Source organism: Leuciscus leuciscus (assembly GCF_965113295.1).
Source record: "Leuciscus leuciscus genome assembly, chromosome: 5".
Classification (NCBI taxonomy): domain Eukaryota; kingdom Metazoa; phylum Chordata; class Actinopteri; order Cypriniformes; family Leuciscidae; genus Leuciscus; species Leuciscus leuciscus.
The window spans coordinates 34,605,732-34,627,497 of record NC_138729.1 but is presented as its reverse complement, the minus strand read 5'-3'; the positions used below and the strand labels follow the sequence as shown (position 1 = coordinate 34,627,497).

Genomic DNA, 21,766 nt, shown 5'->3' with positions numbered 1-21,766 from the left:
ATATTTTCAAGCTTGCCCATTAAATCATCCTCAACACTGTTTTCTCTGTTCTCCACTTTCTCAGCTCTATTTGCTACATACTTTGTCGTAATTTTATATTTTGATAAATAGTACAATATGTTTTTCTTTGATTCATGTCAATTAGTGTATGCTTGTTTCCATCTGTTTGTCCGTTATAAGCAGATGGCCTTTGCATCTGTTTGCTTGCCGTTTGTTTGCTATTTGTACTGCATTGTGAAGCGACCTTGGGTTCTTGAAAGGCGCTATAGAAAATAATCATATTATTATTATTATTATTATTATCAGAACTGGGAACCAGGGTTGGTTTTTCCAGAACGGCGCTACGAGTAGCACTGAGCATCCTTCTTCCCTGATCCGCTCTATCACCTGAGGCAGGAGAGAGACGGGAGGAAAGGCATAGAGCGGGCGGCGGGGCCATACATGAGCCAGCGCGTCCCTGCTCTTGGAGAAAAATTCCAGACAGTGAGTGTTTTCTTGAGACGCGAACAGGTCTACTTCCGCTCTGCCGAATTTCTTCCACAGCAGCTGGACTGTCTGTGGGTGTAGAGACCACTCGCCTGTCGGAACATTGTTCCTGGACAGCCTGTCCGGTCCTACGTTTAGGAGCCCTGGCACATGCGCTGCTCTCAGCGAGAGCAGGTTGCGCTGAGCCCACACCAGGAGGCGTTCTGTCAGCCTGTGCAGGTTTCGGGACCTGAGGCCGCCCTGGCGATTTATGTAGGACACCACTGACATGTTGTCCGAACGGACCAGGACGTGGTGTCCTCGTATTTGGGGACAAAAACGCGTCAGCGCGTTGTCTACTGCCAACATCTCGAGGCAGTTTATGTGCAGAAGCTTCTCCCGTTCCGACCATTGGCCGAAGAACGGTCTACCCTCGAGCAGCGCTCCCCATCCCGAGGTGGATGCGTCCGTAGACACTACCTTCACACTCAAGGAAGTCCCCAGGCTTACACCTGATTGGTACCAGTCGTTTGCTTTCCAAGGTTTCAGAGCTGCGATGCATTTCTGATTGACCTTGAGACGAAGCAGACCGGAAGCCCACGCTCGGCGTGGCACTCGCGCTTTCAGCCAGAACTGTAGTGGGCGCATGCGAAGCAAGCCCAGCTGAAGAACTGATGATGCTGAGGCCATGAGACCTAGCATCCTCTGAAATTTCTTGAGCAGGACAGATGCGCAGCAGCGGAAAGAGCTCGCTGCGCGCTGAATGTCTAGTACGCGCTGTGGTGACAGTCGCGCTATCATAGACAGCGAGTCCATTTCTGTGCCCAGAAAATATATTATCTGTCTGGGGGACAGAGAACTCTTCGGCCAATTGACTCTGAGACCCAGATTCTCGAGGTGATCGGGTAAAATGGTCCTGTGCTCTATGAGCACCGAGTGAGATTGAGCTAGAATCAGCCAATCGTCCAAGTAGTTCAATACTCGCATGCCCTGTAGCCTGAGGGGTGCGAGCGCTGCGTCCATGCACATCGTAAATGTACGGGGTGCTAGGGACAAGCCGAACGGTAGGACTGTGTACTGATATGCCTGGCCCTCGAAGGCGAATCTCAAATATCGCCTGTGACGTGACGCTATCTGTATTTGAAAATACGCGTCTTTCAGATCTATTGACACAAACCAATCTCCTCTGTGAATCTGCGCGAGGATTTTTCTGGTCGTGAGCATTCTGAACTGTCGCTTTGCAAGCACTCTGTTCAGTTGCCTTAGATCTAGTATGGGTCTGAGACCCCCGTCTTTTTTTGGTACCAGGAAGTATCTGCTGTATAGCCCTCCTAGCGACTTCTTCGTGTAACTCAGGAAGAAAGGGCGCTGGTCTGGACGCAGGCGAAGCGCGCTCCCCAGGAAGAAAATATCCATCCAGCCGGTTGTGAGCAGGCTGTTCAGGCGTAGACCACTCGAGGCCGAGGCTCGCCGCGGCCTGTGCGAGAACGCGCATCAGCTCTGACTCGATGCTAGCTTTTTTGCCTGACGATGCGCGGACAGAGGGCGCGAGATCCACAGAGCTCGCCCAATCCTCACTGCCCAATGCCAGGAGAGAGCAGGAATCATCCTCCCCCAACGCGGCTTTTTCATCAGCGTCATCGACGGAAGCGGCGGCAGACAGTGGCCGCTGTCCGTCAGGAAGAGACACTGACGAAGCCGGTGAAGCTGGCGGGCGAACCGGCGAGCTTTGACGGGTGGGGGAAGGTTCCGGGACCCGCTGAGCACGGCGCTTTTTACGGCGCAGCACTACAGCGGGCGGAGGTGCAGTCTCAGTGAAAAAATGCCAGGCGAGTCCTCAGAGTCGCCATAGGCAGTAGCTCGCAGTGGTGGCAGCCGCCGTCAGCGAGCGCGAGAGCTGCATGATCCTCACCCAGGCAGGAAACGCAGATAACGTGGCGGTCCCCGTCGCTGAGTGTGGCTCTGCACGAGCCGCAGGAAGGCATCTTTAAAAAGACGCAAGCTCTTTTAGACAGTGTGTGTCGCGGTGGCGAACACACACACAACAGAGAGTGTAAAGGATATAGGCGCCGGATAGCGCAGCAGGAAGGCGATAGAAGGCGGCGCGGCACGGCCAGCGACTTCAGTGACGACTCGTCCCGCTGCAAGTGCTTCCTCAGACGGCGCGGCTTCTCTCCGGATCCAGCGATGCGTGTGCTTCGCTGAAGAGATGAAAAATCAGATATCAGCTGCCTGCGAGCTGTATTTATAGGCCTAAGCCACGCCCGTTTCGGCGGGACGTGATGCAGTGGGCGCGAAGCACCCTCATTGGGTCTGACGTCACGCTAGGCCTCGCTCGATAGGCTGCTGCAGTTGCCGCAGAACAGCCAATAGGCACACGAGCCGTCTTGCCTATGTCTGTATGCTGCCGCAACGCGTTTTACAATAATACAAAATTAAGGATAATTTTTTGGCTTCAATATCTCGCGGAAAAGGGATTTTCCCTGAGCGTAAGATACTTACGCAGTACGAGAGACCTCTCGTAAGAGAACTTCTGTATTGTAATCAACCACACTTGTAACTGGTTTATTAAGAAAGTGATTTATAAAGAAAAACACCACAATTGTTATTGTAACCGATTTATTAAGAAAGTGGATTATAAAGAAAAACCTACCACACTGTTTAAGCATTTATTAAAAAGCATGCTGGTAGAATAGAGAGGAAGAAACATGTATTAGAAAGAGCTTTGCTGGAGAAAAAAGAAAAATGCAAGCATTACCGTCGTGTGCGTTGCGGACAAGGTGCAGGATGTAACAAAGAAGAAAAGTCAGAAGAAGGAGAACAAAGAGGCGAAAGGCTTTATATAGACATCTCTGAAAGGAATTCCCAGAACTCATGACACCTCATCAAGACTTCGGATTAGATAAATTGTCTGTAAGAGACTTATAAATTATGAGGGGAATTTTTAGTACTGATGACCTTAAGGATTAGGATCTGATTGATTGTCTGTAAAATACTAATAAATAATAAGGGGATATCCAAAGATGACTACCTCAAGAATTCAGATGGTCTACAAAGGGCTAAAAGGAGAAGATGAAGGCAGATGCTGATTCTTCGGAACGGCTTCTCCGGTGTTAGATGCCATGCCATTGATGCCTCTGACAGAACGCTTGTAAACGATTTGCTTTTGATGTTGTTTTGTCTTTTTTAAAATATATTTGTAGCCTACTTTAAACTATAACCTGTAAATAATAAAACTATAAGTAATTGAAACTAAGAAGCTCGCCTGCCAAAAGTCTTTGATTTCTAAAAAGGTGAGCTGAACCGACCACGAAGAAGTCTTCTGACCATGGATTGTAAATATGAAAATCCAGATGCTTATTTTAGGACAGATTTTACTTACTTTACCTAACCTGAAAATAATCAAAATATAAGGTAAAAGGTGTCTAGAAAAATGCACCGTAAAATGCCTAATTGATATTAGCATCAGGACATCTGAATTGTAGGTTGGTCTCAGAATGTCCTTAAGCCCATCTCAGATTGGTTTCATTATTCCTCTAATTATTTTACACTCTCTCAGAAAAAAAAAAAATCTTAGTGGGTTAGCACTGTGTCCTTAAGAGAGGAGACTCCTTCCATCTCTCTTCCCCTCATATGCCCTCTTGCATCTTTTATATTACCTCGGCTCTTAAATTACAAAAATGTATTCACAATTTGCTGTTCTTGCCTTACATGCATTTGTTTTTAAACTATTATCCTTAAAGCCTCTTAAAAGCGTAAGCAATTGCATTAGTCAATGTATAGTCTTTGCAACAGGCCATGCAGTGAAGTTGTATGAGGGTGTATGTTGAGTGCTGATACAGGTGTGAGATTTACAGAGAGAATGACTGTGTTTACACCCAGGGTCTGGAACAAAAGGCCCCTCTTTATGAGCACACTTAAATCATTAAAAGAGGAGCAGGATGACGAACACATATGAGAGAAGTGTATCCACTTCAGCTATTCCGCGCCGTTCAGGTGGGTACCTCTGGCTCTCTTCACAGTTTATTTTTTTTCTGTTTTGAAAGATTGTACTGTATTTGAGATTGTAACTCTGATTATTAAATCCATGTGAATAACGGCCGATAAATCATTAACTGTAAAAAATGTGTAAGCATGGGAAACAAGGCTTCATGTTAGTATGGGTGGGTGTACAGAATTTGCTTAATTTGCATGGTCTTAATTTGCTTAACTACACACATCGTTTTTATTTTATTTTATTTTATTTTATTTTATTTTATTTTATTTTATTTTATTTTATTTTATTTTATTTTATTTTATTTTATTTTATTTTATTTTATTTTATTTTATTTTATTTTATTTTATTTATGGGAAAAGTAGACTGTTTTAATGATTAGCTCAAAAGTAAATCGTTGTCACTCCATGGCCACTTTGGTGTTTGTGTGACCTCAAGGCCACTGGGGTCTGTTTATTTAACATTGTTGAGGACAAAATGCCACATGAAAAAAAAGGTTATTAGATCTGTCATTTTACATATGAGACAAAATACAGCCAATCTCCATTGTATTATTTTATTTGTATTTTTAACATTTCCATTTTTTTACCTGTGACTTTTGAAATTGACTATGAGTCAGCTTAAGCCATATACCAAGTAATGTGCAGAATGCGGTGACATGATTTACCTTGCCATTCTTGACATGTGCTGTACTTAATATATAGCTGTGATTGTCAACAATATAAAATTCTTGGTTGACTGGCAATAGATAGCCAGTCAACCATACAATAGTCAACTATTGCCAACAAGGTAAACATCCATTCCAAATCATATTTAACTAGGTGTTTTAATCAAAGCCTATCAACCGAAGGCAAACACTATTTTGATACTAACAAACATCACATGTCCTCACTATGGAATGACCAAGTATAAAGGGAAGTCAGAGCAGATGAGCTGTAACCACATTTTCTGAGTCAAGATCTGTTCATGAAATCCAGAGGTTAAATTGTAATTTTTAAAGCAAAATGACTGCTTCTGACTCAGCACTAGGAATCTGTGTTTTTTGTTGAGAAATTTGAGGTGCGTTTGACTTTTCATAATTTCAAGTTCTTCAATCTCCCTTATTACTTTAGATGCAGTGCTGCGGGATGTTATGGAGCTGACAGAGTAAGTAATGTTTTTATGGCTCGTGTCCCTTCACAGACACACATGCTGTACAGCTTTTGACTTTGTGCCTTCTGGTTTGATAAGCGTGCACATGAGCAGACACGCCTCACTTTATGGCTTAATCAGATCTCTGAGTGTACTAAAATACTGTCAGTGAAGCACCTCTGCAGAGGGTATATTGACTTGTTTATGGTTGTGCACTGGATCTCATTGGCCACTTGTGTATAGAACTTATCAGAGGGCAGAAACTCATTCCTTAACCTGTTCTTATGTTCATTAAGGAAGTTTACCTTCAATCCAAAGGAGGGAATAGACAATCCAGCCATGGTGACTGCAGATGATACAGGTTAATGAGATCTTGTATTAGATATTATTAGTGACTTTTTGTGTGTGGATAGACTGGATAATTTGAGATTTAGAAGAATTAAAATTATTTTATTGTGTTATTTATTTATATATTTATATTTATTTTTGTTCATTGTTTTTTACTGACACCACGACAGGTTTCAGATGTCTGTTCTATACCATGGTTCCAAAACTAGATGGAAAGAAAAAAAGAAAGAAAAAAGAATAATAAAAAAATTAAAATAAAATATCTACTAAAAATACTAAGTATTTAATTTGTTTACCAGTATGTCATGTGACCATTAACCAGCATCAGAGAACTACAAACATTCAACTATGTTGTTACATTATTGAAATATTGACTTAAAATCTCATTGTGGTCTTATAAATATTTTAGATCAAAGAGGTTTGGCTACAAAAAAGTTTGGGAATCCCTGCTCTATACCATAATTATATTTTATAAACAAATACAGCACAGAATAATACAAATACAAAACGCTGCTAAAATGTGTTACCATAGTTTAAAGTATACCGTAAAGTGTACAGATTGTTCTTTTAACTCCAGTCTTTGCTGACAGAGCATGTGTCAAATCCCACACCACGTGTGTGCGTGCTGAGGAGGGAAGAAGGAGAAACCTTTGGCTTCCGTCTGCGTGTGGAAAGAGGGCGGCAGGGTCATATAATCAGGCAGCTGGATTCATTGGGTGTGGCAGAACGGAGTGGGCTCAAGGATGGGGACCACCTGCTTGAAGTCAATGAGAAGTTTGTTGACAACGTGGAACACATGGAGGTGAGAAGTCATAATCTTTGTTTTGCAATTATTGTATGTTTTTTACTGTACAAGCTATGAACATATGGTTTTTGTGACAGGCTTTGTAACAGATTACTTTATTATGTTTGTCCCATTTTCTTAGGTGGCCCGTAGGATTCAGGAGAGTGGATCACAGCTCTGCTTCCTGGTGTTAGATGAAAAGGCCTACGACCAGGCTGTTTCTGAGGGCCGTGACCTTAGAGAGTTGGCTAAAGCAAGCCACGGAGAAGGATGGAGGCCTCCTCGTCTCTGCCACATCAAGAAAGATGCGCCTGGCCTGGGCCTCAACATACTGCCTGTGGAAGGTAAGAACCACAGTATCTCACATTAAAAAAATAAAAATAAATTATGTAATGCTGTTTGTAATGTCCTTTTTAAAAGAAGTGAGGTTATAGGTCAAGTGTGCGTTTTCTGGTTTATCTGTGGTGTAGGTGAGAAAGGCAAATTCACAGTAAGCCCAGTGAAAGGAGGTGCCGCAGAGAGGGCAGGAGTGAGGAAAGGTGACCGGCTGATCTGGATGGATGGTGCCATGGCCTGTGAACTCACACACTCTGCCATCAGCAGAATGGTAAGCAAGGACTTGCTTTAGATACACTTTAAAAAATATACTGTTAAATGTATGGTTAAAAAAAAAACCCAGCAGCTGTGGTTACCAGATTGTGTGGTTAAAATCACAACATTTATTTCCATGAAGGGGTGCATACATTTTTGGTTAAGATCTTGTATTGACAATGCAAGAGTCAAGCACTCTGTAAAGTGTACTCCAGCACATCCCAAAGACCTTCAGTGGATTTAAGGTCAGGGCTCAGAGGTGACAATTCATGTGTGAAAATTATTATTCATGCTCCCTCCCAACCATTCTTTCACAATTTGAGGCTGATGCCTGGAATATGGCCATGATACATCTTCCTGGATGGTTGTTTAAGAAATGAAAAGTTACATACTAACATATAACATGCTAGAAACAATAATCACTGCAATAATAATCCAATCATAGACTCTTACGCATTTGTCTATTTAAATCCAAACAGCGACCTTTTTTTACAGGATGGCATACTGGTGCCTATGTTTTAAAACTTATAACCATATTTCATCAAGTGATGTAATGTTAAAAATACCATTATATAAATGAAAAATTATATTTGATCTGTATTATATCTGTAATGTGTAGGTAATGTTTTAGCTTCAGTTTCACTCTGTTTGCTCTGTTCCTGTTCTCCTTAGTTTCCTAGTTATTTTCCTTGTTGGTTAATTCGTTTCCATAGTTCCTAATTCCACGCTCCTGTTCTGTTTCTCTTTTTCTTTCTTTTTACGTTCTCTGTGTATATAAGCCCTGAGTTTCTCTAGTTCATTTGTCCGTTATCGTCTATTGTTTATGTGGTTGTGTTATATCTGATAATCTTCTGTGTGTTTGGTTTTGGGATTTAATATTAAAAACTTTCCTGTTTATACTCCTGCGTCGTGTGCATTCAATACACCCATGCGTGACAGAATAACGGACCAAAACAGTGGACTTAATTACCGGCAGTTCAGCTGCTATGCCTGGAACAGAAGCAGCAGTGCCTCGAGGACCACACCCATAGATTTTTCCATCTGTCGAGCCAAACCCACTTCCCCGATCACTCCTTATGCGCTTTTTTTCCACTAGTTTGAAGTCAAAGCTTCGCAAAGCTTTGCATCCCAGGTTTTCGTGTTCGTGGAGTGGGTACTGGTGAACTAGGGGTCCCTGTACACCATCTTCCAGAGGCCGTGGGCTTGAGCCTGCCACAATGCACAAGCCACAGCCTGAAAGGAGGACAGAGCCAACCATCGCCCCGGAGTCCAAGCTTTGCAAAACGTCTGACCAGGTGCGTGAGTCGGCTACATCGTCCGTCCCTGTGGGTTTGCTTGTGGAGTTCGAGGGCATGGAGGAAAGCTCCACCCACAGCCAACGTGGATGTGTTGTGCCTGTTCTCTAGGAATTATTTTGAAATGGAAGTGGAAGTTTACCTGGTTCTCCCAGCCCTGCTACTCCCGCCCAGCTCAAAGTCTCCTATGTCCCTGGTGGTTCCGCCCAGCCTCCCTCTCCTGCCTCCTCTTCCAAAATCAGCTAGTTCCTCAGCTCCGCCTCCGCTGGTTCAATTCAGCCCCTCGGTTCCTCCTCTGAAACCACTCCACTGTGTGGATTCGCCTCGATTCTTCAGTTCTCCAGCGTTGCCCAGGCAACTGGATCCCCGGCTCTGCCTCCAGCCGCTGATCCCGTCACTCCACCTCGGTCCATCGACCTGTCAGCTCTTCCTTGGCTTCTCCTTCCCTCCTGGCTCCTCCTGGCTCCACCTCAAACACGTCTCGCTGTGGCTCTGCCTCGGCCTCCAGGACCATCGGTGTCGCCCGGTTCAATCTGCTCTCATCAGCACCCAGGGCTCCACATTCATCAGCACTGTCTCCGTCGGTCATCCCCTGGTATCAACACCCAAAAACTCCACCATGGCTCCTCCCTCCATTGGTCATGGGTTTTCATCCTGGCTGTGCTCCGTGTCCCTGTCTGGCACCTCCTGCTCCTGGCTTCTCCCTGGTTTCTCCCACCGTCATCGGCCACCCTGGTCTCTCCCCCCGCTAGTGCCTCTCGGTTCCTGCCTTTTGCCTGCTCCGCGTCCTCCTTCAGAGCCCCCACCCTCCCTCCTCAGTTAGACTGTTACGGTGTGAGGAGCGCACTGTAACATGTATGTTATGTTTTAGTTTAATTTTCACTCTGTTTGCTCAGTTTCCATTCTCCTTAGTTCCCTTGTTGGTTAATTGGTTTCTATAATGCCTAATTCCACGCACCATGTTCTGTTTCTCTTTTGATTACATTCTCTGTGTATAAAAGCCCTGAGTTTGCCTAGTTTGTCCGTTATCGTCTATAGGTTGTGTTATATTCTCTGATCATCTCCTGCGTGTTTGGTTTTTTGAAATGATTATGAAAGACTTTTCTGTTTATACTCCTGACTTGCGCATTCAATACACTCATGCGTGACAATATCAAAATTTGCTTTTTACCTTAAAATGTACTAATGCCACAATAAGAAAACAGACAGTAAAACAGAGAGCCACTTAATGAATTAGAATTCTTCGAAAGAAAGTGGTCTTTCCATAAAACATGACCAATTCTTGCATGTACTGTACAGTGTACAGGGTCAAACAAACAGACACTAAAATAATGCAACAAACATTAACTAAATAACAGAAAATGCAACACAAAACCCCATAATAAATATTACTGATTACAAAAATAAGAAATTTTTCACAGTAAATTATATGGCAATTCATAGTTCCTACTAACAAAATGTTACATTATTTTACAGTAAAATTACATATAATGCAGTGTTAAACCATTTTTTTTTATACTTTTTTCTTGCAAACGTTTTTACAGTGTACAAAGCTCTTCTGAGCTTCTTTGCTGTGTCAAACTCATGGGCAGCATGTAGACCTTTTGTCACTCACATGTTGGTTATGGTGATGATATTTCCAGGTGAAGAAGTGCAGTGATCACATGACAGTGCTGGTGATTGACAGTGACAGTGAGAAGAGTTATGCCTGTAGAAAAATGCCCATTCTCCCAGCCCTGGCTGACGCAGAGAACATGCCGTATCGGCCCCACAGACTGCATTTGGTGTTGGGGCCGGAAGGGTATGGCATCCTGCTCAGGCTGGAGAAGACTGGAGCAGGACGCACTGGTGAGAGGCAAACTCACACTTTGACATGTACTTATTTATCTATAAATCTATTTGTACAGCTACACAAATGGATTGCTGTCTACATATTTATGTTTGGTTTACAGTCCACATGGTGAGAGAGGTGGATAGTGGCAGCCCTGCTGAACTGGGAGGTGTTAAAGAAGGTGAGATGCTTCTTGAAGTGAATGGAGAATCCACAGACTCACTGAGTCATGATGAAGTTGTCAGCAAAATCAGACAGAGTGGGCAGCAGGTCACCCTCACAACTATGACACCTCAGGGCCATGACTTCTACACTAAGGTGAATATATACTAATATGTATACTTATATATACAAATAATACTAATATGGGTGTGATTCTTCAATTATGGGCACTTTTGACTTCTTGAAAAAAATCAAGTTTCTTCAAATAACATTTATTAAATGTTTAAAAAAGTCACAGGAATAAAGTTCTGATTATGGCCTTGATCAACCAAAGTGATAGTTCTGTGGATATTTGATATTGTGTGTTGTGGTAATTTGGACCATTTGTGGTGCTTTTTGGAGAAACAAGCCTGGATTTTTTTTTAAAACATGTACTTAGTTAGCAATCAACTAACTTTGAACTACACTTTGAAAATAAAAGAAATTCAGAAATTTTAACTCATTTGGTAATGACAATAAAAAAATAAAATAAAAAAAAAGAAGAAGAAGAAGAAGCTACTCTTAGGATAAATATATATATATATATATATATATATATATATATATATATATATATATATATATATATATATATATATATATATTATAAACTCAATTAGCTTAATGCTAATTAAAACGTAATGCTTTGTGTGATGATGATGACAGCATAACAATTATTTGTTATAAAATTAACACAAATACATATTGAATGAAAGGGAATATTTATTAAGGGAATAATAATCAGATGTTGATTTTTTTTTTAAGTTAATTTGATTTAAACATTTGACACTTAAAAATGAAGAAAAGTGAAGAAACACAATAAAAATATTTAAAGGTAACAAATCTACAACTGAACCAAACTGATATTTATTATCTTTCTTTATGTTCACCTATTGCAGAATCCCCCATAGGCAGATTGCTAAATCAATAATGAATTCGTCAACAAAAAAAATTATTGTAAAACACATTTTTAAATATAGATTGTCTTTTTTCTTATGCCCGTTTGTCTACTTGTCTGTTACATGTCATGTATCACTTTTTCTCAGCTGGGCCTCTCCCCCTTACTGTTCTGTGTGGATTTTACATCTGGTAGCCCGGAGAAAAAGGAAATCCCAATGATGCTGAATCCTGCAGATGAGCCTGAGGTGGATGTGCAGATTGATCCTAATGTTAGACGCTGTATAGTGCAGAAGGGCTCGGCTGGTTTTGGCTTCCATTTGGGTTGCGTCCAACAGAAACCTGGAACTTTCATGAGCCAGGTACAATGAAGCCCATTCACTGACAAATCAGCCTTAGTTTAAACGATACTGACTTCAGATGTTAGGACTGGATAGAAATGAACCTTTGTTCTGGATCTGTGGGAACTCTTCACAAAAGTATACTCTTGGAAAATCAGCCCTAGTCTACATATCATGGGAGTCTTCATTTGTTTTAAATAATATAATTACATAAACATTACAAAAGATCAGTGATGCAACTCAGTTACATGCTCTGACATATACTACAAGTAAAATATATAATTTCAAGTAAATATGACGGTGCATTACTTAAAATTACCAAAATTTTTTAGGTAGAAGCCGGAGGCCCAGGAGAGGGTTCAGGTCTGCTTCAGGGTGATATGGTGGTGGAGGTGAATGGACAGAATGTGGAGAAAGAGTCTGTGGAGGATGTGATCTTACACGTGAAGAGAGGAGGAGATACTCTTTCTTTACTAGTAGTAGATCAGAAAGGTTATGACTGGCTGAAGAAGAATGGGAAACCAATCACTGTGAACAAACTAGTAACAATCTCTGAGGTATGCAATAATGTATTGTTGTGCTTTCTCGTGTTTGGTTTATCAGTGTCGGTGGAGGCGTGAAGAGAAGTACACAGCACACAAAAAACAAAATGACTCACGCTAAACATAAACAAGCAGTAAACTAATCCCTGCCTAATGACGTAGCCACATCTGATTAGCTATTACAAAACTCATTATGAATACATTAAATAACTGTAACTCAATACATATTTTGATCAATTTCATGAATGTACAACACACACACACACACACACACACACACACACACACACACACACACACACACACACACACACACACACACACACACACACACACACACACTTATAATAAGCAAAAATATCAACTTCGTTAACTTTATTTATATGTGTTCATGTACCATTTGTTACAGGTGGAGGAAAGTGTTTCGAGTGCTGCTGAACCCCCAACACTGAAGACTGATGACTTGTCTGATGACTTAGTTCAGTTGGCATGGCCATAAAACAGTCCTGATAATGTCAATGAGATTAGTACTTTGAGAATGATCTTTAAATAGAGTTTCACTGGTTAGCTAATTTCTCTGAACTATATATTTGCACTTCAACAACTCAGTTTTTCTGTATGAAATGCCTAAAACACGTGCATGATCCCAATTCTGCATAATCATTCAGAGTGCTGTAAAGGTTAAGATTGGTCTGGAAGTAAAAATCCAGTAGGCTATGCACTGGAGGAAGACATTAACATAGCTAATTTCTGTGTTTCTAAGAAGTATTATCTATTATATCAGTATTTTAACATGTGCTCGTTTTGCCAGGTTTCTGAATCTGCCATTTTTGCATTGTGTCATTTTCATCCTGAATAAAATATCATTTAAATGGGGTCAAATGTATTTTTCTTTTTTCCAGAAATCAAAATGTTAAATAAATTAAGATTAACAAATGAAAAACAACAAATGTAAATAAATGTCTCTATGAATGATTCAGGAAATAAATTGTGTGTTTTTGTTGTACTGACCTTGGCTACTGATAAATACAACATTAATAAATAATAAATAAATAATATCACACTATTTGCTTTTACAACACTGATACATGGATGGAAGATATCACGATATACCCGTTTATTTAAACTGTAGTGCATAGCAGTCGGACTTAGTCGGCCATTTTATGCCGCTCTTATTTATGTAAAAATATTTTAATCCGTGCACGGTATTACATTTTTAGGCAGGTTTAACCAATTTTTATTTTTATAAACAGTATTTTTTTGTTCAACATGTCAGATATATAGGTATATTTATTTATAGGCATGCTCTAAATTTCCGTCAGGCGTATAATCTTGCATCCTCGATTGAAGGGTCCTTCGCTGGAGGTGACATTCATTGAAGGGCCCCGGTTGTGGAGAGAAGCGGCGAATAAATCTTCAGTTCACAGAAATCATGGCCCAGGCGGTACAGAAACTCGTGGCTAAAGTGCCAACGTTGGTCGGCGGTAAGAATAATTACCTTTTACTTAAGCTGTAGAAGATTTATTTCTTTGTAATGTTTGTTTCGAGTTGAGTGCTTCTGGTTTCCGCAGCTGTTAGAACAGGCCGCGTTAATGAGCAAATCATGAATTAGATTAATTAAACATAACGTAACGTTACTATATACACAACACGTGTGATAATACGTGCAAGCAGATGACCGATAATTGTGTTGGCAAATGTTTGTGTTCTGTCTTGTCTAAAGCTGTTAGCTGCTAATACATTCTTGAATGCCTAGCTCGTACTTCTACAACAGCGTTATGCTGAAGTTGACAGTGGCAAAACAGTCTCCCAATGTCAACGTGTGTCGATAGTACATTCAACTCAAATATTTTTGTTCACTTGGCCTTTGCTTTGTGACATTTCTCTTTATAAATCGGAATCTGATTTTTATATTGTGTATGTTTGCGTTGATATGACATTTTGCAGCTGCTGTGACCTACTCCAAGCCCCGGCTAGCCACATTCTGGTATTACGCCCGTGTGGAGCTGGTTCCTCCCAGCCCTGCCGAGATCCCCAAGGCCATCAGCGGCTTCCAGGATCTCCTCAAGGGCTTCCAGTCAGGACGGCTCGGTCAGACCACAGTCAGGGTTAGTATGGGTACTTTGAATTCTTTTTAAATACGTTTTAAATACGAACTTAAAATATATAATCACATGACAGCTGTCCCTCAGCCTGAGCAGATGCGTTTTGAAAAATACATTCAAGTAATTATTTTGTAATTTGCAGTTTAAATTACTTAAATGTATTTCTACTTGTATTTTTCGAAATCTGCTCAGGCTGAGGGACTGCTGTCATGTGATTTATATTTAAAATATGTATTTATTTATTAAAAATTGTGCCCATTACATAGACACCATTAGGAAAGGCTTGAAATTACATTGCAGCATGCATATATTTTAAGAAAGTTGCTCTAAATCTGCTCCTTTAAACATTAAGTAAAACATTGAAGCCAATACACTTGTATGTATGTATGTATGTGTGTGTCTCTCTCTCTCTCTCTATATATATATATATACATACTTGCACATACATACACATACATACACACACACACACACACACACACACACACACACACACACACACACACACACACACACACGCGCACACGCATAAGCGTATGTATGTGTGTGACCCAAGCTGGCAAAATGAGCACATTTTCAAAAATAAGTTATCTTCACATTGTCTATTAAATAAACCTCAATTATGTTGGAATCAGACAAATTATTTGACTAACAGTTACACCTGTTTGATATTTTGAGAACAATCAACTTAGTTTTCTGAAGGTTCCAAAACAGAATCAGTTAGCAACCATCCCTTAAAATCCCTGGTAACACCAAATTTGGCACACACCAAGTCAAAACCAAATGTTTCCTATACATCTATATATACACAACTTTTTTTTTTTTCATGATACCAAAATTGTTTGATTAACATTAATGAAACAGACAGCCTATATATATTAAAGGGTTAGTTCACCCAAAAATGAAAATTCTGTCAGTAATTACTCACCCTCACGTTGATCCAACCATGTAAGTCTTTCGTTCATCTTCGGATCACAAATTAATATTTTTGTGATTAAATATGAGAGCTGGATTACTCCTCCATTGGCTTTAAGGGGGCCCAAACTTGTCCGTCCAGAAAGTCAGTGAAGAAAATGTTTAAATAGTCCATGCCACTACAGTGGCTCAACCATACGTTTCTCAAGCGACGATAATACTTTTCGTGCGAAAAAAACAAAAAAGAACGACTTTTTTCAACTATTCATTTTCTCTCTTGTAGGCCTCTGACGTGAGTTCACGAGAGCTCCATGACGCATGCGTGAGAACTGAACTGACGACGGTCTTCTTCTACTACTACTTGTTACTGGCTGCTCACTCCTTCGGAGTATTACCGCCACCTAGGAAATGCACACTTTCTAACCATTGTAAACAATTACTTAGAGCGAGACCAAAAGCACGATCAATGTCGAATTCAATAGCGCTTGTTCACCTGCTTGTAAACAAAGTTTAGCGCTTCCGGCTATGCCAGCACGTCATCTTGTACCCCAGGTGGCGGTAATACTCCGAAGGAGTGAGCAGCCAGTAACAAGTAGTAGTAGAAGAAGACCGTCGTCAGTTCAGTTCTCACGCATGCGTCATGGAGCTCTCGTGAACTCACGTCAGAGGCCTACAAGAGAGAAAATGAATAGTTGAAAAAAGTTGTTCTTTTGTTTGTTTATTTTCGCACGAAAAGTATTATCGTCGCTTGAGAAACGTATGGTTGAGCCACTGTAGTGGCATGGACTATTTAAACATTTTCTTCACTGACTTTCTGGACGGACAAGTTTGGGCCCCCTTAAAGCCAATGGAGGAGTAATCCAGCTCTCATATTTAATCACAAAAATATTAATTTGTGATCCGAAGATGAACGAAAGACTTACATGGTTGGATCAACATGAGGGTGAGTAATTACTGACAGAATTTTCATTTTTGGGTGAACTAACCCTTTAAGACCTACTGTACTGCACGTATCTAAAATAATGTTACACAGATGTTTTTCCCCAACAGTTTACAAAACGTTCACATAAGACATAACAGATGTTTGTTTAAATACTCGCCAAGATTTTGAAATACTGTAATTCTGTGTATGCGTTAGGGATGGGAACGACACGGGATTTGGGAAATCGACTGTCGAGGCCCATGTGTCGACTTTTTGTCGGATTGTCGGCCTTTTTTTTCTTTTTCTTTTTAAAGAGCAGCAGCAATGCGGAGGGTGGAAAATATTCTACATTGTTGTACTAGTTTAGTCTCAAAAACATGGCTCTAGTGTCAAATTTTGACCATTGAAGCGGTAATAATAAAAACGAGAGAGAGAGTAGGCTAATTTAAAATGTTTATTCAACAGCCTTACAAACACAAGACGTAGGCTACTTTTTGCCGTTCGAAATTCACAGAAATAAAACGGCCTGTCCATTAGTTAATTAGCTCTGTGCATGATGTAGCCTAAACAAGACAGTTTTCCGAATGAAAAAAATAACACTCTATATTATCATTATATAACATTAACATGCTTATCAAACGTGAAAATAAGCAACAATTAAAATTGAAAACAGCGTGCCCATTTTTTTTTAAACCACAGAAAAGGAGGCAGCATAATACCATCAACTCAACATAAATCAGCAGTGAAAATAAAATATACCAATAGGTATCTTACCATTTAGGCCTAATTTTTGTTTAAGAACAGAAGCATATCCACATGTTTGGGTAGAAGGCGACTGCGGAGTCTACTCACGACCAGTCCCGCGGCTGAAAACACTCTTTCCGCTGGCATCCCTGACGTGGATGTGTGGAACGCATAATCTTTGCCGCACAATTTGCACCTCACTATCTTATCATTAATTTTGCTAAAACTCCCCCACACCTTGCTCCTGTTATTTGCTGCTGCCGCCATGTAGACTCTGTCGCCTGACACACACACACACACACACACACACACACACACACACACACACAAAGGGTCAACGGTCAAGTGGCGATCCCATTTAGAAAAAAATTGATTGTTTTATTTAAAATGTTTTATTTCATTATGGGAAAAGTGGCACTTTATGATGTGTATTTGAATAGGAAATGTAATAAATTAAAAGCCAAAAAAAAAAAAAGCAATTTGGAAATCCCACAAGCCCCGCCCCCTCGACATGTCGACACTCTATTTTTTTTGTCGAGTGGAGCATGTGTCGAATGTCGGTCGTTTTGTCGAGAAAAAGTCCCATCCCTAGTATGCGTGTATATTGGGATTGTGTGCTGTCTGAGGCGTCTTTGTGCGCACACGTCAAATCTGTCAGTCAGCGCGAGTAAGAGTTTTTCATAAAGGTGGTACTCTGAAAAAAGGGACAAATAAAGATACTTTTAGATGTTTAATTGCTATTTGGAGCATTGGGATCGCTAGACGAGGGCTTAATTAACTTTTTTATGAAAACCTCAAAATGGACTTTTCACTTGTTTTGCCTGTAGATTTAAATTTATCCTGTGCTCATTCCGACCTACTTGTATCAGACTGTGCCTGTTCATTTATCAAACTGTAGATTCATTTCATTGTCACAGAGTAATATTTAGCTGTTCATTATAATTGTTTGGCAAACCAGATTACCGGTATTAATAGTTTTATTTAATAGATTTTTAATTATGTAATGTTTCTCATCACTTTTTTTTTTTTTTTTTGCCACCACAGGATGCTCTGAGGAATGGGCTTGTTGCCACAGAAGTTCTGATGTGGTTCTACATCGGGGAGATCATTGGAAAGAGAGGCATTGTTGGCTATGATGTATAAATGTGGACTGTCCTGTTTGCTTGCTTGTTTTTGTTGCCAAGTTGTGTCTGTTCCCTTCTCTCAGAATTCTTGGAATCCAGGAACTAAATAAATAAATATTATTAAAGAACAGCTTTCATGCTTATTTAACTCCAATGGGCTTTTAATTGCAATTTAGTCAGTGGACCCAGGATAATGGCACAGTGAATTACAATATTGTTGAACTCTAGGGTGTTTCCATCACAGTTTAGTACTTGTTGATATTTTGACTTGGAGACTAATCCAAAGCTCACTACAGAACCACTGTCCTTTAAAATGTTTCCTCTCTTCTTGATTTAAATGATTGAAAATGTAATTGTGGGGTGGATCTAGTGTTAACCACTGTGAGAGATTCCATCTCCTAGCCTATGTTAGGTGAGACAGGTCTAACAAGATTTTTTTCCCCACAAAAAAACAAACAAACATGTGTATATATTATGTGGGATATAGATTTATCTAGGCATATAAAAATAAAAAAAATCATGTAATAATTGACATCTCTTCACGCTCCTGTTTTTCTGATAACATCCGCATAACATTTCCCAAATATTTGTGGAACTCCTGTCGGACATCTTCAGGCTCTTCCTCAAGGTTTGAGTGAATGAGAGGCAGCTTGTTTAACTGTGGGGCTACACAGAGGATAAATAAAAACATTTTTTCTTTTTTTTTTTTTTTTTGTAAATGTCATATGCACTCAACATTTTAAACATCAGCAATTTTTTTGAGGGGTGTTCAGAAATTAAATGAGAATTTTAAATGAAAAAGCAAATAACAGCACCATATTAAGATCTGTAGTAACATTAATTATAGCCAGGTCATCATCAGCCTCAAGATAGCTTACTTACGACAAACTAATACTGTAAAGTGGATAAGTTACCTAATGGTGGATGGGTAGTGTCAGCTCCACTCCCTGGTTTATGATGTGCTATGAGCAGACACTGGGCCTCTAGCAATCCCTGTGAGGAGATGATTGTAGAGTGCCAGGTCTCAATTTCCTTTAGATGACTGGGCACATCTGGGTTAAATACAATAACTACCCCATTGGAGTCTTTCATTAAAGCTGGCCAACATGATTCAAACCTGTGCACACACAATACTGAATGAATTCACTCAAGAAAGAAAATAATTGTTTGACAACTTCAATCTGGTTCAGGAAAGTGGTCTACATTTGGTCAGCTTAACTTACTTGAAATCTCCCGCACAATCCCATAGTTCCACTTCACATGCTGAATTTTTGTTGCCATTAGATAAACTGTGTGATTCAAACTCAAGTATCCTAAAGACGGGAATTATTTGAGGATGTAACAAAAACAAAACGTTAGGCCAGACAGCTTAAATATTTATATGTATTCTAACAATATATTTAAAATCAACCCACCTTACGCCTTGTGTTGGGCTGTAATGGTCAGCTCCAATTTGTTCCGTTGTGTCGGAGAGAAAATTGGCCAATGCTGTTTTTCCACACTGTCAACATGAAATATGAAAAATAGTGATCTACACTAAATAATGAAATATTATGCATCGCATTCTACACACAACCAAATGGTTTAAGTTACCTCGGTTGGTCCAATGAATAATACTTTCACCTTGACCATCTTGACGTCTTTGATCGAGAGAATAAAACGACAAGGAAGAGATTTTTGACTAGAGACCTATTTTTCTAACCTAGCTAGCGCGCTAGCTAACAAAGATAACAATTTGACATGAGTACAAAATAAATAAATAAATAAACGAAATTCAAAACGTTAAATCACCGCGTCAAATAAGTGGGATATTTATCCCAGTAACGTTACATAGGCAGCTATTTGAAGAGCATGGCGAGTTAGCTAGCTCATCATCATGGCTAACATAAACAACTCGTTTCCAAGGCGATTATGCAGAAGGTACGCGTCGCAGATTCGTTAATCTTCATATTCATTGAAAATACATCCTTAATAAAAATAAATAAACAAACGAATTACATACTTAATTGTTCAATAAAAATAATAATATAGCCTGGCCAGAAGAAATAAGAATTGATTTTGACAATTAGTTTTCAGGAAGCATAAATAACTTAAGACAACCCCTGGCAATCAACCTTTTATCGACATTAATACAATATTATACAAGACTTTTGGACATAAATCACCGTTTATTGTATTAAATTACAACATATAAAACACATGTGACAGCTTGCCCCTACTCCGCATCTAGGAAAAATAGGCTAACGTTACTAATTAATATTGGTTTAACGGAATTTACCAAAATTATTCTGAATTTTTCAGATTTCTATGTGACCCAGCTTTCCTTTTTGAAAACCAACATGTGTAACATGTGATCATATTACAGACTTGAATTCCATGTCCTAAACGTGATCCTAAAGAGTGATTTCTATCGTCCAAAGTGGCTGTTGTTAAGTTGTATTTCCTCTTATAGCCGCACGAGGACAGCACACATCTGTTATCATCTGCCATTCTGCTTACAAATGAAGCAAACTGTCCAGCAGAGCAGGTTTCTGTCTTCAAAAAAGGTTTCTACAAAAACAACACGTACGCCCAAGTGAAATGAGTTTTAAAAACTAAACCGGGTAAGTTAACACAAAACTGTTAACATAAACTATGTGTGGTAGGCTATAGCTTTCAGAGGATGTTAGAACCTTAACAGAAGTTAAAAAAAATAGTGAACCTCCCCCAATATATAGGCTATGGCCTGTATAAAATAAAATAAAATATAAAATGAAGATACTTTGAGTTACTTTGAAAAGCGTGTCAGAAATTGTTTATATACAAACACTTTCACCCACAGAATGTTCATTTTAGCAGCACAAAAACGTCTTGTTAAGATAAATTACATTTTATTATTATTGCCAATGTTATTTGTGATTAAATTCTTCTTACCAGTAAAGTCAGATCATCCAGCTGTAGGAACGCCCACTGCGACCAGCAAAACAGCGACCTTTGACCTCCAGCAATTGTTAAACATCTATGTGACCACGTTATACTTTTATTAGAGCTGTGAATCTGGCAGTGTTAGAAAAAAGTTGTATCCTTCTGATCATTTTAGGCAGGTTTTTGGAGCAGACCATTTATGTTCATGTTATGTTTTATGTTCCAGGCTACAAAAAAGTTTGAATGACTGTGTTATGGCAGCCGAAAAGAACTGTGTGTGTGTGCAGGCACTACACCCGGTACAACTTTCTACAATGCACATCCTCTGTGAGTCATTTAAAACAGCATTTTCCACAGTCATTATGATTCAAAATCCCCACATTGTAATAATTGTCTAAAACTTGATCACATAATGTGAAAATCAGATGAGCTTTGGTAATGTAGTGTGTCTTCATACTGTAAATATGTGTCTTGTTTTAAACTAAGATGATCTTTTGTCCTTAGTAGACAATTTATTGTTAAATAGTTATAATTTTTTTGTTCAAATTTGGTGAATTTGTGGTTTCAGCGGAAAAAACACAAGACTGAGATTGTGACCATTGTGACTGAGAACAAATTACCACAATTGTTTC

General features: G+C 39.7%; 3 protein-coding genes and 1 long non-coding RNA gene across 4 annotated transcripts; 2 read left to right on the top strand and 2 right to left on the bottom strand.

The window, feature by feature from the left end:
- Nucleotides 1-4,362: 4,362 nt before the first annotated feature.
- nherf4b (NHERF family PDZ scaffold protein 4b) lies at nucleotides 4,363-13,296 on the top strand. Its single transcript, XM_082169684.1, has 11 exons — nucleotides 4,363-4,461; nucleotides 5,572-5,605; nucleotides 5,887-5,951; nucleotides 6,529-6,740; nucleotides 6,865-7,066; nucleotides 7,193-7,329; nucleotides 10,252-10,456; nucleotides 10,561-10,757; nucleotides 11,687-11,899; nucleotides 12,211-12,435; nucleotides 12,830-13,296. Exons 1-11 carry the CDS (start codon nucleotides 4,407-4,409, stop codon nucleotides 12,917-12,919), a joined length of 1,635 nt encoding a protein of 544 aa, XP_082025810.1. The 5' UTR covers nucleotides 4,363-4,406; the 3' UTR covers nucleotides 12,920-13,296.
- LOC309498780 lies at nucleotides 6,561-9,937 on the bottom strand. The gene is made up of 3 exons (XR_014206037.1): nucleotides 8,284-9,937; nucleotides 6,838-7,057; nucleotides 6,561-6,692 (listed from the first exon to the last, which is right to left on the bottom strand). It is a non-coding gene; the product is annotated as an uncharacterized lncRNA (long non-coding RNA).
- Nucleotides 13,297-13,745: 449 nt separating the features above from the next.
- atp5l (ATP synthase, H+ transporting, mitochondrial F0 complex, subunit g) lies at nucleotides 13,746-18,360 on the top strand. Its single transcript, XM_082169414.1, has 3 exons — nucleotides 13,746-13,904; nucleotides 14,368-14,528; nucleotides 18,151-18,360. The coding sequence occupies exons 1-3, from the start codon at nucleotides 13,853-13,855 to the stop codon at nucleotides 18,247-18,249; spliced, it is 312 nt and encodes a 103-aa protein (XP_082025540.1). The 5' UTR covers nucleotides 13,746-13,852; the 3' UTR covers nucleotides 18,250-18,360.
- Nucleotides 18,361-18,744: 384 nt separating this feature from the next.
- ift22 (intraflagellar transport 22 homolog (Chlamydomonas)) lies at nucleotides 18,745-20,116 on the bottom strand. Its single transcript, XM_082169407.1, has 5 exons — nucleotides 19,824-20,116; nucleotides 19,646-19,731; nucleotides 19,454-19,543; nucleotides 19,145-19,347; nucleotides 18,745-18,896 (listed from the first exon to the last, which is right to left on the bottom strand). The coding sequence occupies exons 1-5, from the start codon at nucleotides 19,860-19,862 to the stop codon at nucleotides 18,748-18,750; spliced, it is 567 nt and encodes a 188-aa protein (XP_082025533.1). The 5' UTR covers nucleotides 19,863-20,116; the 3' UTR covers nucleotides 18,745-18,747.
- Nucleotides 20,117-21,766: the final 1,650 nt, after the last annotated feature.